The 15,603-nt window shown below is 44.3% G+C and overlaps 3 protein-coding genes across 3 annotated transcripts; 2 read left to right on the top strand and 1 right to left on the bottom strand.

Annotated features, from left to right (window-relative positions):
• Positions 1–101: 101 nt before the first annotated feature.
• On the bottom strand, positions 102–2,928 carry LOC115679298 (uncharacterized). The gene is made up of 6 exons (XM_030602902.2): positions 2,780–2,928; positions 2,401–2,488; positions 1,930–1,994; positions 903–971; positions 782–831; positions 102–671 (listed from the first exon to the last, which is right to left on the bottom strand). Exons 1-6 carry the CDS (start codon positions 2,852–2,854, stop codon positions 560–562), a joined length of 459 nt encoding a protein of 152 aa, XP_030458762.1. The 5' UTR covers positions 2,855–2,928; the 3' UTR covers positions 102–559.
• A 2,951-nt stretch (positions 2,929–5,879) lies between these two features.
• On the top strand, positions 5,880–8,504 carry LOC115679214 (uncharacterized). The gene is made up of 4 exons (XM_030602810.2): positions 5,880–6,274; positions 6,762–6,886; positions 7,436–7,540; positions 7,791–8,504. Exons 1-4 carry the CDS (start codon positions 6,203–6,205, stop codon positions 8,224–8,226), a joined length of 738 nt encoding a protein of 245 aa, XP_030458670.1. The 5' UTR covers positions 5,880–6,202; the 3' UTR covers positions 8,227–8,504.
• Positions 8,505–11,025: 2,521 nt separating this feature from the next.
• Positions 11,026–13,346, top strand: LOC115679166 (uncharacterized). Its single transcript, XM_030602755.2, has one exon. The coding sequence runs from the start codon at positions 11,680–11,682 to the stop codon at positions 13,099–13,101; it is 1,422 nt and encodes a 473-aa protein (XP_030458615.1). The 5' UTR covers positions 11,026–11,679; the 3' UTR covers positions 13,102–13,346.
• Positions 13,347–15,603: the final 2,257 nt, after the last annotated feature.

Below are 15,603 nucleotides of genomic sequence, written 5' to 3'. Positions count from 1 at the left end.
AGTTCGATTGGTTTCTCAGTGAAAGGTAAGACTGAGCAATTTTTCCACTGAACAAAATCGAGGTTCTTACATGTGACACACCAAATGACTCTCGGCATAGATGATATCGGTAATGAAATGTCATGAATGTCACGACAAAACTAAGTGCTCCTGGTTGTAGTACACAAGCATGTCATCCGTGTCACGCTTGTCATTTGTCATTACATACGTCGCTAAAATGAGCGCCAAATTAAAAGATCTTCACTTTCATGAAATACTAAAGATCTAGTCTAGGCAGTCACTCAAAATTTAAAGGACTAAATACTCAATCTTCTCTATTGATTCCTTCGATTTATCTAGTCTTTTGAGAATGTCTTGCAGTCAGCAACATTGGACCGCTCTCGATATTTGATGAATATCTTATAGCTCCTGACATCACAAAATTGAGGCATTGGCAATAGACTGCGAGAACCACCACGTAATATAACTAGAATCTCTCACCACATGAGCCTAGCATTTCTCCCATGAAGAAACGCAAAATTGAGATAGCTACAAGCATATCATCCCAATTTTCTCTCCATCATGACATGCTTGTGCCATTCAGTTCAAGTTGCGCTGCAGCGGCATTGATTGCGTCAACGACATCCAATTTCCCCCTGCTTACTGCCTCATCGATTGGCGTCCGCTCGTGGCTGCACATTACCCAGTTGGATTAGTGAGTGCAGAAATATGTCAAACGCATAGTAGGTATTGCTTCGAGCAGCATCCCGTGCTATCAACTTCAGTCTAAAAATCAACTGACCTGTTCAGCAAGCTTGCATTTGCTCTGGCCAGAATCAAGCTATGGACCACCTGCAATGTCGATGTGCTAAGGAATTTGATAAAGATGCACTGGAATCTTTGCAATATGATGAAACAATCACCTGAACATGACCGTTAAGACAAGCCCAATGAAGAGGAGTATTCTTCTCCACATTAGCAGCATTAACATCCTGAAATTGGAAGATTCCAGATTTTAAGGAATGTCTATTTTTACATGTGACTACACAACAAATAGCTGCACTCAGGACCTCGTATCAACACTAGTTCCAATAAGACACTGATATCAAGCACAAATCAGAACAACCCCAGAGCAATCATCAGAAACGTGCTCACTAACACTTGAGAAAACTTATCTGGGTTTCTCAAATCAATAGAGCACAACTGAATATTGTCAGAGCCGAGAGTGGTAAGTACTAGAGCAAGCAATAAACATCAACGTCTCCGAGAGAGAGAGAGAGAGAGAGAGTTTTCCTGATAAGCATCTATATAGCATAAAATAGTTGATTGAATTTAGTCAGATTATTGCAAAACACGGTTTGGTCGGAAGAATATGAACGGAAAGCAGGAGGCAAACAAGACCGGATCTTTCTAAGGAATGTCTATTTTTACATGTGACTACACAACAAATAGCTGCACTCAGGACCTCGTATCAACACTAGTTCCAATAAGACACTGGTATCAAGCACAAATCAGAACAACCCCAGAGCAATCATCAGAAATGTGCTCACCGACACTTGAGAAAACTTATCTGGGTTTGTCAAATCAATAGAGCACGACTGAATATTGTCAGAGCCGAGAGTGGTAAGCACTAGAGCAAGCAAAAAACATCAACGTCTCCGAGAGAGAGAGAGAGAGAGAGAGAGAGAGAGAGAGAGAGTTTTCCCGATAAGCATCTATATGAGCATAAAATAGTTGATTGAATTTAGTCAGGTTGTTGCAAAACACAGTTTGGTCGGAAGAATATGAACGGAAAGCAGGAGCCAAACAAGACCGGATCTTTCTAAGTCCAACTTTAACAGGTACACTCGAGATCAGCAATAAAACATGAACATGATGAAGGGAACGCGACTAAATCCTCCGAAATTTAAAGAAGGAAAGAAAATGTTCTCCAAGAGATGACTTCCTCACCGCTCCTTTGCTGATGAGATAATCCACAATGTTGAGGTGCCCATTAGCCGCGGCCATGTGAAGAGCTGCAAACGACATCCATGGAAGCGGATCAAACATGGTAATCCTTTCGTGTATCTAAACAACTTTACTGAGGAATCCGATACAAAGGTGAACAGTAACTCTATTCATTACCGGAAGCCATGCCGTGATACAAACAAGAAAATTTAACGATAACAAGGTCCCTTTGTTTCGCGAAAAATAAATAATTTAAAAAAATATTTTTCTAAAAAAAGATCGCTTGTATTGCTTACAAAAATAATAAAAAAAGGAGATATTTTCGCGAAGACATTTTCATCTTTCACACATGTATTTTCATCTCGTAGACACAAATTATTATCGATCTAGGTCATTCATTTTTTGTGAAATATAGAGAGCCAAGGACGGTAAAATGCAAATAGGGAGACCAAAGGCCGAAGCCAAGAGAACAACCTGTACGGCCTTGCTCGTCCCTCGAATCGAGAGGAACGCCGGCGGTGGCTAAGCTCGTGACGTCCTCCATGTCACCGTATCTCGCAGCCTGTCAATCACCACAGAGACAAACACACGAACACAAACAGCTCCTGAATACCTCAGCCGCCAAATAACCTCAGGGAGCACGAAACCGCATGCCTAATCCCCCAAGTAAAACCCAAACATACGAAGCACCAACATCGCCCCGCACGAGTCTACCAATAATGGGTATGTAATCACGCGACGGAATCGAACTCAGTCGGTACGACTGTACCCGAGCTCATCGCCATCAGAATCAGCGAGAGGTAAAAGAAGGGGGTGCAAGAAGAAAGAAGAGGAGGAGGGAGCGAGAGAGTACATCGAGCAAGGCTTCGACGTCGTCCGGCGCGGCGGCTGCCGGAGCATGTTCGGCCGAGCTTGAATCCGCCCCCATCTTCACGCAGCAAAATTTCTTCAGAGGATTTTGGTTTCGAAGCTCGCGAGAGAGAGAGAGAGAGAGTTGAGAAGGTGAAGGAACGGAGGCGAGAGAGAGAGAAGGAAGGAGGAGTTCGGGTCGGGTTCGGACTCGGGCCGGGCCATGGTACTGGGCCTGGGCCTGCCTTTTGAATTGGGCCTCCGATGAGAGCCCACCGGCTAGTCGACTCGAACGCTGGTTGGTTTTGGCCGGGCGGGGAGCGTCCGCCCGGTTGGCTCCGAAATTCCTCGCTCCTCATCGATGTTGACCGTGAAATTTTCTTTGCACATTAGATTCTGTTCCCTCGATTGTGCTACCAAATCCAATAACTCAATACTCGAGAAACCTCACCCCTAGCGTAGAACTTTAACTAGAGAAAATTGCATTCGGGTCGCCTACTGATGGTGCTTCCTGTGCGCCCCGAGTGCCCTCGGTCTCCATCCGCGATTTCGATACCTTCGTCCTCGACGGATGTACCAATTGAAGAGTGTGATTTTATGTGTACTTGAAATACCGGTGCTTTTAGAAGTGTCGTAATTATCACGTGAATTCAGGTTTTACGCCGACTAAACAGAACGTTATGACTTGAAAAATATCAATCAATATGAAATTCCAGACTTTTAAGATCATAAACCTATTCTTACGTACCATCCGCCTGGGTGGCTCTGCTAGAGTGCGAGGGTGACTTAACCGGTGCACGTGTATGGTGGCTAGCACGTGTCGCCCCCAGGGTTTACCTCCCGGTTGTCGGCCATGCGGGGGTTCCCTGAGTCATAAAAAAAAAAAAAAACCTATTCTTACGTTATGAGCCCTTGTTGAATTTGTTTCGATGACAAACACTTCAAAACAAGAAAAAAGCAATAATATGATGATATTCAAATTATGAGAGATTTATACGTGTAAAATCTACGTCATATAAAAGGTGCAAACAAAAGATTAAAACTAGAAAAATCGAAAAACAAAGAAAAGGGGGGAAGTAAAGAGGTAGGCATCAACCAACTGCCAACTGGTGATTGAACCCGACGCCTCTTCATCTTCAATGGCATGTCGACTATTGGACCAAGATTAATAATAATAATAATGTGTTTGATGCAAGATGTAGACACACTAGACCTTTCGAAAACTTATTTATATTATTCACGAGGGCACCATGACAACATTCCACAGAGGCATAGAGGTGCGATTTGTCCTCTAATGTTCAAGATTTCCGATATTTTTGGTATGACTATTCTTGAAATCAATCATAAAAAATAATATAATCCTCAAAATCGAAACACAACTTAAGCTAATTACAATTTGTTTGCGCGATGCGTTCTCAAGCAAAATGCAGATACATCGAGTCTCCCGATTTCATCCGTACAGTACACGAACTTGCTATAAAATCCTAGACAAATCAAATTCATCCCAGCATCGGCCGCCATCTCTCTCTGGTTCAATTCCCTTGCTTGATAACAAGTATCATATATCTGTTCAGTTCACTTGAGCGTATGAATCCAAAAATACAAAGTATTTAAAATTATAATAAAATAAGACAGAACTCGATAAACTAATCGTTTTTATTTTTTATATTTTTTTTATGACCCAGGGAACCCCCGCGCGGCCCACAACCGGGAGGTAAACCCTGGGGGCGACACGTGCTAGCCACCACACACGTGCACCGATTAAGTCACCCTGCGGCACCCCGGATTCGAACACTCATCTTTTTGCGAGAGGAAGAGTGCGCGCTCCAGCAGCGCCACCCAGGCGGGTGGTCGATAAACTAATCGTCGATTGAGGGAAAACTCAATTTTCCCTTAATTTAGATGAATAGTGATATAGATGATTTAGTTGTCTATGGTTAATATTGGAACTAATTTGCAGTATTAGGTAAGATCATAGAGCCGTGCAACCTAGCAAGTTCTCCAGCATATTCCGTGATCTCCCATGCTACGAAACGAGGCATATTCGCCAAAAAGTTCTTTGTTCCCCCAATTCACAACCCAGCGTCTCACGTGCACCGTTCACGTGCACGAATTGTACTGGCCGCTGTTCTCCGACGACGGCGCCGTTTCGCGAAATGCGGGAAGTTTCGGGTCAGGTCAAAGAAGAAAGTCCGCAAGCAACAGCAAGCGCGTGGGATGGACTGCCCTTTGAATTTAGATGAAAATGAAAAATCTAAAGGTTAATACCATCGAGAACTCTAAATTAATTTTTTCACAAAAAAAAATCTCAAATCAGTATATTTGTGATAAATTTACCCTTTATTTATTTCCGTTAAGTTTTACCGTCAAACTGTCGAATTATATGACACGTGATAACTGACGGGTGTACCAATTTAAGATTTTACCCATCTGTTTGTCACAGATATATAATTTGTGATTTTTTGTAGTATTAATCAAATTTAACTGAAACTAACGGAGAGTAATTTTGTCACAACGGGTTAAATTAGTTTAGGGTAAATTTACTGTAAGTGTACTAATATTGAGTTTTTTAGTTTAGGCTAAATTTATCTTAAGTATGTCAGTTTGGGATTTTTGACACGATAAACTCAAATTTAAAATGAGAAAAGAGAGGAGGGAAAATGAATTGAATAATAATAAAAAAGGGGAAAAGAAAAAGGGAAATAGGTGCCGCCGCCGCCGCTTGCGCCCCAAGGGCGAGCCCCGCTCCGCTTCTCATGAATTCCGAACCGGCGACCCGTCAACGGAGAGATTCGAACCGTTCGATGAATTTCGATCTCCACGGCCGAGATCCGTCACCGTTCGATCCAGCGCGCGTTGGGAAAATTTGGAGGAAGAAGAAAAAACGAAGGCGCGTGTCGGGAAACCACAGGGACCGCCTCAAATTTACAGAGGAGCCCGGAAAAACTATTGATAAAAAAAAAATAATCATCAAAATCGGCGACTTCTTCTATCATAAAAAATTCATTTTTAATATTTGGACCCCCCCAAAAAAAACATCATTTTTTTTTAATACAAATCTTTTTTTTGCCATTGATTTACCGCTTTTTATATCGTCCACATCTCGTCTTCGCCCTAGCATCCTCCTCCATTAAAGGGGAGCTCTCGTCTCCTCTGTTTCTCTCTCCTCTGTTTCTCTCTGGTTTTGGAATCGGAATCATTCTCAGAGCATTATCTTTGTGTGTGTGTGTGTCTCTCTCTCTCTCTCGCTCTCCTGTGCTCTGTACAGGAAGGAGCGCCCCCTATTCGTTTATTCTTTATCTCCTTTGTGCTCTGTTGGGTCTTTTAGATTTGTAAATTAGTAGGGCGAAATCCGGGCTCTGTTCTTCCCCTGCTTGTTCCTGCAAGCCCGAATCGTTTCTTCCGTCCCTCCGTCCGCCGGATCGACATGGCCGCAGCCGTCCCACTCGACGGCGACCGCGTGGTCAACGCCCTGCAAGATTCGTCGGTTCCCGATCAGGTACGTCTCTCTCCGGTTCAATGGGGGGGGGGGGGGGGTGTGCTTCGTCGTGTTGCTGGGTTTTTCTCTTCTTCTTTTTTATTCCTCGGATTAGATCTGGGAGCGGTTTGGAGAAATGGGTCCTGTTTCTTGTTCCTGTTTGATTTTGTTTGCGTCGTGAGTGGATGAGTTTTGATTGCTAAACGTTGAGAGCGATGCTTCGGGGGTTTGGTGGGATTTGACTTTTGCTGGGCTTAGGGATTCTAGTGCTCCGTGTTGGCTCAACTGGGTTTTGACATGGGGAGCTCTGGTGGTCCGTTTCTTGCTTCGTTTTATGGGAATTGGAGATTGCTTTTTTGGGTTTGGAGATGTTTGGCGATTCTTTGAAAATGATGGTCAGATCATGGTCTCGCCCGAGAGTTTGCTTGGATGCATCTACTATAGGTGCTTGCCTTGGTCCTCTCAGCAGTTAGTTGAATCTTTGAGCTCTTGTGTTCCTGATATTCAGGAGAAAATGCCGATTGCTACAATGAGCCATGATTATGCTAATCATGGAGGGGTTTGTGCGATATGCTTGGAGAAGATTGCGCTCCAAGAAACTGCCCTTGTAAAAGGTTGCGAGCACGCCTACTGGTTTGTTTGAAACCCACCTGCCATTTTAATTTGTGATTATGGACTGAAGCACATTGTTTCCCTGGCTGTTATCTTTTGTCCGAACCTTTGTAAAGAATGTCGCCTCTGTATTCGTCTATTTCGGTCGTGGTCATGCTATAGGGCAAGGGTGTATCAATTCAGTATTGACATCATAAGATGTGTGACATTCGCATCCCACAAGATCGGTTTGTTTTTCATTTAGTGACAAGAAGGAGATGACTCACACCATCTCCCAGGTGGGGGGTGTTATTAGAATGGTTTAAGGAACTAATTCGTTTCCGTATCGGGATTGCACCTGTCCTTTTTACTTCCCGAAATGTAGGAAGTCGCAATATAAAAAAAAGTGATTTAGGCTTAGGTTAGATTTTAGAAAATTAGAAAATGGAGGAGATGTTAGTTTGCAAAGTCATGGGAGGTACCGACATATGGTAGGACTCTTGAGTTCAAATATAGGCAGCAATGGATTGCTGTTCTCATGCTTATGAAAAGCGCGACGTCTTTCCTGATCTTCTTTGTTATCTTTTGCAGTGTGACATGCATTCTCCGCTGGGCCTCATGTAAGGAAAGACCAACCTGCCCTCAGTGTAAACATCCTTTCGACTTCCTCAACGTTCATCGCTCGCTGGACGGAAGGTAAGGATCTCTTAATGCTATTAGAGGTTTTACTTGTGAGGTAACTATGAAAAATAACTGAAGCTGGAAGTTTATTTAGTGAGGGACTAGTAACGGTTTAGTTCAGTGCCACGGAAGACATTGTTTGACAAAGTTTTGGTACCGAGAGGTGTGGTGGCTTTTTTTCGCTGGAGATTCTGTTTATCGGAAAGAAAAGTGAGCAGCAAGAGGGGTGAGGGATGATTGATCCATGCTGTTTCATTTATTGCAGCATCCGTGATTACATGTTCGAGGAGAGCGTATGTCTGCTTCTGAGGGCTACATGGTTCATGCCACTAGAGGTCCATTACGAGGACACACATGATCCCCTTGAAAACTACTGTCCCTATGAGGACGAAGTAGATGATGAGGATGATGATCTTGAAGAAGCTTACTTCAACAGTCCTAATGTCCGGATCGGGAATAGGAGGTGGGGAGATAACGGTTATGTCAGGGCGGGCCGCCAAGAAGCTCGTCCAGTCTATCGGGCAAACCCTCAAGACGAGGGTGCTTCTAGTTCGTCACGCCAGCCCAAGAAAAAGGAGGTTGCAGCGAAGGAGACGGTCGGGACTGGGAGGCGGGCGAAGAGGGCTCTGAAGCGGGAGGCAGCTGATAAGGCAGCTGCGGCCAAGCATCAGCAGCATCTGGTGAGGCTGGGAAGGAACTGATTGAAGCGATCCTCTAGCAGGAGATGTGAAGAAAGCTCTGATTTCGACTTACTCTTGTACATAAGCTTAGACTGCTGTGAAATAATGACTTTTTTAGGTGGGATAAAAAAGATTATGCTGTAAATTAGTTCTCTAAGCATCAGATTTGACAATTCAGACACGGAAGATCTGGATTCTTATGCCCTTTTGTCCCTTTCATTGGTTGGTGGTATGCTTCCCTCTGAATTTGGGATGCTTCACCACTTTATTTTTATGAGACATTTTGACTGATGAATCAACGTCTTACATGCTGGACGAACCATTGTGTTTGTATTTACGAAAATACAGCGGGAAACGCAAAATAACGGAAAATTCTGAAATACAGGCGACATGTAATGGTTTTGGTTGGAGTTGGCAAATCTATTAACACTACGGCCCAAAAGGAAAATGACAGGCTATATGTTCCAAAGCAGGGGCAAGGTCTGGGGGTGATCGGGCGGGGCTTCATGTCCATAGGGTGCTACAGCGGGCTGCAATTTGGCCTTTGAAGAGTGAAAAAAAGCATTGCTTGGGGAAATTCTTGGGATTGCACCGGGAACAGAAAAGGCTGAAGCATTCTCCAGCACGTGAAGTTCTCGTACATTGGCTTCCATATAAGGCCTCGCCGCACCTATCATCATCTCCATGTATTAACATCATACTACGTCGGACTTCGATTGTATTCAGCAATGAGACATGTACACTTACTGCGTTTAGTCATCCGGATTTCTAAACAGGATAGGACTGGATAGGATAGGATAAGAAATCCTAGGATTTCTTCATATCTTGTCCACTGTTTGGTGGACTACAGATTTAAAGTCGGATAGGACAATTTTTATTTTTATTTTTTTGCTATTCACGGGTCCGGAGGAGTCAGTGAAAGAAAAAAAATCAAGAAATTTTTTTGGTGAAAACGCACAAGGTGTGGGGATGAAAATGACGGCGAGTGGAGTGTAGGGTTTTTGGAAAAATAGGCATTAGAAATCCTATCCGGGTCTATCCCACCCCCCTCCCCGGATTTTTTTATCCGGGCTATATCCGGTCTATATCCGACCTTATCCTATCCTGGACAACCACCAAACACAGGATAGTATAAAACATATCCTATCCTGGCTTTTATCCGGTTGACCAAACGCATTAGCTGCGTGCTCTACTCTCTCGATTTTGTGGTTTTCCAAGGAATTCTGCAGCTTCTTTGAACTGAAAACACTGTTAAGTTCGATACGTGCAGGATGAGGACATCTCCGGCCCATGTTTTCCATGGGTTTTACTGTAATAGTCATCGGGTACCCTCTCGAGTCTGTCGTCTCGCAATTTGAAGATTCTCGACCCGGCTTCTTGTTCAGCCCCGCCTTTGCTCGCTAACTGTTTGTGAAAATGACCGAGGGAACGACCCGGAGAAATTTCGCGCTGGGAGTCGCGACTGGAGGAGGCGTCATCACGACTCGTGAGTTTTATTTACCTAACACATTTGCCTTCGCTTGCGGAGTGCGAGCGGGGGTTGGTCCTCGTACGGATAATTTGTTCTTCTTTTTTTTTGAATAATCAAGGGGTATATGTCCGGCTCGGGCTCTAAGCCTGCGCAAGAGATTACAATTTGCGTGCTGTTAAAATTCGAATCGATAACAATCGATTCCTTAATTGAAAATCTCTTCACGTCTCGACCAACTGCGTTGATCTCGAATGCGTTAGGCCTCCCTGCCTTGCTCTCAAACGCCGAATTCGTGATCGATGGAGAGCCTAAAGCACGCCATTGGACGTGGGACCCTGTCCGAGCAGAGCTAGCCATGTGGTCGATACCAACTTGCCCAACCGAAGTTGAATTTTTAACTACTGAAAATGGGAGGGGATTCCGTTGGCTCAAAAGAACTGTCACATGCGACAGGCTTTCGTGGAAGTCTTGGGTAATCATGTCCATGTCCATGTCCATGTCCATGTCCATGTCCGAAGATGATTGTGTCCTAGTCAAGGCAGAACGAGAGAAGAGTAGTAGCGTCTGGTCTGAAACCAGTAGCGACGCGGAGCAGCTCCATTTATGTGGCATGCTCTGTGTTCAAGATGGCTCACCCAGAGAGAACTGTACTTGATGGCCGTGCAGAGAGTACTACTGTATTTACTATTCATGCAGAGTATGCTCGAAGAAGCCGGGCGAGGAGCATTATATATTGATTGACGACGGATCGGATAAAACTAGTAATTAGACAAGTTATGACATTATGACTCGTGATATAAAGCGCGACTCCTTGGCATTACATTAGCAAATAGACTAGAGTCGTGTCAATGAAAAGTGATTTGTGACGGCCTAACCAATGTAAAGACGAGTGCACTGTCTCGCACCTCAGAACTACTATTGAAAGGCCCGTTTTCACTGCAGTCTTGGTTTAATATACAAAAATCTTGTCCGAACAATTCAATGTACGTAGAATTAGGGAACATACTTTATTGACACGACTACGCGTGAGTGATTTCTTTCAAATGAGGACATAATCCGCGTTCACACAAACAATGTGTTAGATTCTAAGGCGTGTTTGCAAAAGTCATAGAGTTGCAAATACACTATGCTTTTTTCCCTTGAACTAGGTCGCACCACATTAGTGAGAGGGAGCAATAGTAACCCAAACCATGTTTTTGGCATGAAAGCAAATGAGTAGAGATACACTAACAAAGAGCATCCAACCCAAGCGTGGGGCCTCCTCCAACAGGGACTGGATATCAATCAGTGGGGGAGCTTGCCTTGAGTCACTTGAAGTGGAAGCAAGCCAAGCAAAACCACCTCCACCTCCACCCACCCCTCCCTCCCTCCCTCCCTCCCCATGTAGCACCAGCAGCATCAAGAAAAAGGAAATCGAGAAATCGAGATTTCGACATCATGCAAGAAAAGGCGACAGCCCTTCGAGGGAATATCATATTGAGTGTGTACGCATAATCACGCAAAAAAGCAAAAAAAAATGTTCAAAGATCCCTCAAATTTGCATCATCACCTTTCTTCTTCCTCCTCCTCCTCCTCCTCTTCTTCTTTAGTTTCTTAAACTCTCTCCATTCTCACCTACTACCATACCTTACCCTACCCACCATCTCTCTGTCTCTCTCTCTGTGTCTCTCAAAGTCCAAAGTTCAACAGTGAAACACAGCTCGAATTCTTGATTCTTCTGCTATTCATTCGAACGGAAGTCCTTTGCTTTCTCTCTCTCTCTCTCTCTCTCTCTCTCACGCACGCATCAAACCAATCATGGCGATCGAGCACTCCTGGGAAGCACCCACTCATTGACAGCCAGCTCCACAAAAAGACCCTTTTACTTCGTTTGCCTCCTCCTTGCGAGAGCGGAGCGGAGCTGAGCTGAGCTGAGCTGATCGGACTATGTCCATGACGTCCCAGAGTCAACTCCGTCCCTAAGAAGCGTTTTAGTCTCCGGGTATCGAGAGAGAAAACGATTCATGGACTCGTTCGCGCACCCCTCGGCCTTTAGCATGGTCGGCGGCGACGGCGACGGCGACGGCGACGGGGACGCGAGCTTCGCCGGCGTCCTGGAGGTCCACGTCCACCACGCGAGGAACATCCACAACATCTGCATCTACGACAACCAGGACGTGTACGCCAAGTTCTCCCTCACCTACAGCCCCGACGACGCCCTCTCCACCCGCGTCGCCTGCGGCGGCGGCAAGAACCCGGAATTCAACGAGTCCCTCGTCCTCGAGGTGGCGCAGCCCGACTCGGTCCTCAAGTGCGAGGTGTGGATGCTGAGCCGCGCGCGGCACTTCATGGAGGACCAGCTCCTTGGGTTCGCCCTCGTCCCGCTGTCGCAGATCGCCGGCAAGGGCAAGGTCACCCGCGACTACAGCCTCTCGTCCACCGACCTCTTCCACTCCCCTGCTGGGACCGTCCGGCTCGGCCTCCAGCTCACCGCGTCGGCCCCGGTCGACTCGGCGGCCAACTCGTCGATCAGCTCCGAGGTGGTGCTGCTCGACCGGAAAGTCTCGGAGGTGATCCCCGACCCGGTCGAGTATGCCAAGATCGAGTTCCCCGAAATCAGCGTCGTGAGGGAGAATCAGAAGATGGTGTCCGAGTACTTTGACCTGGCGAGTCAGGGCTCGACGAGCTCCGGCTCGAAGCCCAACAGCAATGGCGGGTTCTTCGGGTCCTTTCTCCATCTGGGCTCGTCCCCGACCGCGATCGACGATTGCGAGATGGGTCAAAATCACGCCTTGGAGCGATCCGACTTCTCCATCTCGCCGGACGGGAGTTGCCGGAACTCCGGGTTCCTGAGCTCGACTACCACCAGCTTGAGCGACGATCGGAACTCGGCCGAGTCAACGGTCGAGAAGAAGGCACGGTCCGGCTCAGGTTCGGGCATCGACGCGTTGAATTCAGCGAATCCCGAGGCCAGCCAGGGCTGTGGAGCCTGCCCTGACACTCCGACTTCGAAGAAGGCGTGCGAGATCATCAAGATCGTGAAAAATGAGAACGAGGAGTGTGATTCCGAGGAAGGAGCGATCAAGGGAAGTAATAATGAAGAAGGGGATGCGGATGTGAAAGTGAACACGGATCGTGCGAAGTTCGGTCATCATCACCAGGTGTTTTCTGCGCCAATTGCGAACATGAATCTCGAGGCAGAGCAATCGGCGATGCAACAGCAGATTGTGGACATGTACATGAGAAGCATGCATCAATTCACGGAGTCCCTGGCTAAAATGAAGCTCCCTATGGACATCGACAAGCCTGAGATCAAAGAAGAGCTGGCCACCACCGGCGAGATCCGGACTCAAGTAGGCAACTTGGATTTGGAGAACAATAACAACAGTAACAGCAACAGGAAGGATCAGTCGCGGGTTTTCTATGGTAGCCGCGCATTCTTCTGATCAATAACCGCAAATAGGATGCCGATTTACGCACGCGTCGATCCTGTCGAGCAGGGCTGCGAGGATATTAACTTGTTAGTGCTGTTGCAATAGTACTCGAATTAATTTATGACCCCCCCCAGAGCATATGTCCTCTGAGTTTGAATTCAAGTCTAATGGTCGCCCACCAGCCACCACAACAGACAGAGTGATTGTCTAAATTGTGTTCATTGTGCTATAAGTATCGTGATTCCAGGTTCAAGAAAGTTAAGTGTTGGGTGATTATTGCTTCTTGTTCCAGTCCTCGATAGCTTCCGACCGATCCGGCGCTGTTCTAATAGCCAAACGGGACCAACTTGCATCGTGGGTGTCCTCTGAAATCACAAGTTAACCGTTCCAATGTCTAATCCGGGGCAGCTTTCCGTCCCCCAGGACTGATGACTTGCGATGTCCGTTTGTTTCTTCCATCTTTCCCTCGACTCTTAGTGCGGCCGCTCTCGTGCCTTTGAAGCAAAAACAACCGAGTTCATAAGAAAACTCCCGCTAAAATTCTCTTGAAAGTTTCTTGATTCTGCTGATGACACAGTTCAAGATTTACAGCAAAGTGGCGCATTCGTAAAGCATGCATGGTTCGAATGGACATTGTGAAACTTGTATGGTGATGTTCGAGATATCAGAACACCAACCACCGCTTCCCATTACCACCTTGTTTTGCCGTTAAAAGAGGAAAAAACAAAGGTGGAGGTAAACCTGACACATTTCTGGTTAAGGAAGCAGCTATAAATTCTTTTGTAATCTAGGGTCTGAAAAGGGCGTTTTTTTTTTTTTTCTTATTAAGAGTGCTTTGTGTCACGTAAGCATCTATATGCTTTTCTTGATTTTTCAATTTTTAATATCTGAATTAATTACAAAAAATCTAAAAGCTTGCCCTTTCTCATTACAAAAAGAACTTTTTTTTTTAGCAATATTTGGATATTGTGCATGATGAAGTAAAAACTTTCCTAGTTAACGTACTGTTTTAGTCATGTAAATTAAGAATTTAAATTCCTGAAACAAAATGGACATTAAAAGGAAGCAAATTGTCTTAAGAGCCAGATCGATCTTAATTATTGAGATGCTTTGGGAATGACAGAATTTCGTTATTTGAATAATTAGCAAGTGCCTAGGGTAGGGACACTGATTAAAGAAATCACATATACATTGTGTTGTGTTGTGTGCACGCGTTGTGCCAAGTAGTGAAAAGACTGCAGTGGAAGAAAAAAAAAATGCGATATGGGTTGTTTCGTAAGATAAATTTTAATGATTGTAAATCTATATACAAAAGATTTACTAAATAGCACGGTAAATATTTTGGCATTTTAAGTTATTGTTTTTGTTAGTTTCTCAGTGCTAATAACAATCGACATTTCTTTTCCTTTTTTTTGCATGTATTGGCATTTAAAAATATTTCATGATGCGTATCTTCATATCATAGTAAGAACAACTCGGGCCACATAAAGCATCTAGTTTATTGTATCAAGAATACTAAAAACACGAATTAGCGTCGCGTTACTTGTAAAGCTAATTGTCTCTTTTCGACCGGTGATTTTATCTTTTGAGAATTCTTTATAGTTACGCATCGTTTTTTTAATTAAGTAACCAGTAATGATTTTAGGGATTCTGTCGATATGAATTGTTTGAGAATGTTACAGTACAATACACTTTTAGATTACATAGCTAATACTCATGCTAATTAGGAAGCTTCAATTTATCATACACAACACCCGATGTTTGCTAAAACAAATCTAATTTGTGTGCTATAAAAAGGCCAAGTTATAGAATTACTTTTCTTTATTGATTGTGATATTAAAGATAGAAAAGTTAAGAAAAAACCACTTGAAATTAAAAAACTGAAAAATTGAAAAAAATGATTATTAAACGGGCCTCGTGTCGTGATGACACCGAGGAGAGGACGAAGCCAAGGAGCGCCCGCTGTCTACCTCGCTCCCTCTATTTTTATTTTATTTATTTTAACTGTTTCGGGGGGTTGGTGTGGGTCAAAATTATTATGAAGTTCGTTTGACTAAAGTTTTTCTTTTTTCTTTTTTTCTTTTTTCTTTTTCCCTTCTCTGTCTTCATCCAAAATGCTTTGAGGACCGCAATAATTCGGCAGTGGTGCATGAAAATGGACCTAATTTCCTAAAAAAATATATAATTTTAAACTCCGTTTGTTTCGATAAAAATAAATAATAAAATAATTTAACGAAAAATGTTTTGTTTTCAACATCAATTTATGTCTTAATACTATCATGGTCGTTGAAAATATATATTTCGTTCATTCATTTTTTGTACGCGACACGTACGGTCATCTTTAGGAAAAATGTTTTCTGAATCATTTATCTTTCGTGAAGCAGACGCACCAGGTTCAATCCCAACTCTGTCCCGAACTTTTATTTTGTCAAAAAAAAAGATCCTCCTATCTTTCACTGTGGCCCCAAAATCCGCCCACGCATCGAAATATCGCCACCGGTTTCACCAAATCGA

The sequence above is a fragment of the Syzygium oleosum genome, unplaced genomic scaffold, assembly GCF_021117445.2.
Source record: "Syzygium oleosum isolate NSW1041296 unplaced genomic scaffold, Sole_v2.1 Sole_v2.03, whole genome shotgun sequence".
Taxonomy (NCBI): Eukaryota; Viridiplantae; Streptophyta; class Magnoliopsida; order Myrtales; family Myrtaceae; genus Syzygium; species Syzygium oleosum.
The sequence above is the reverse complement of the archived record's forward strand: the minus strand, read 5'-3'. Positions and strand labels throughout refer to the sequence as shown.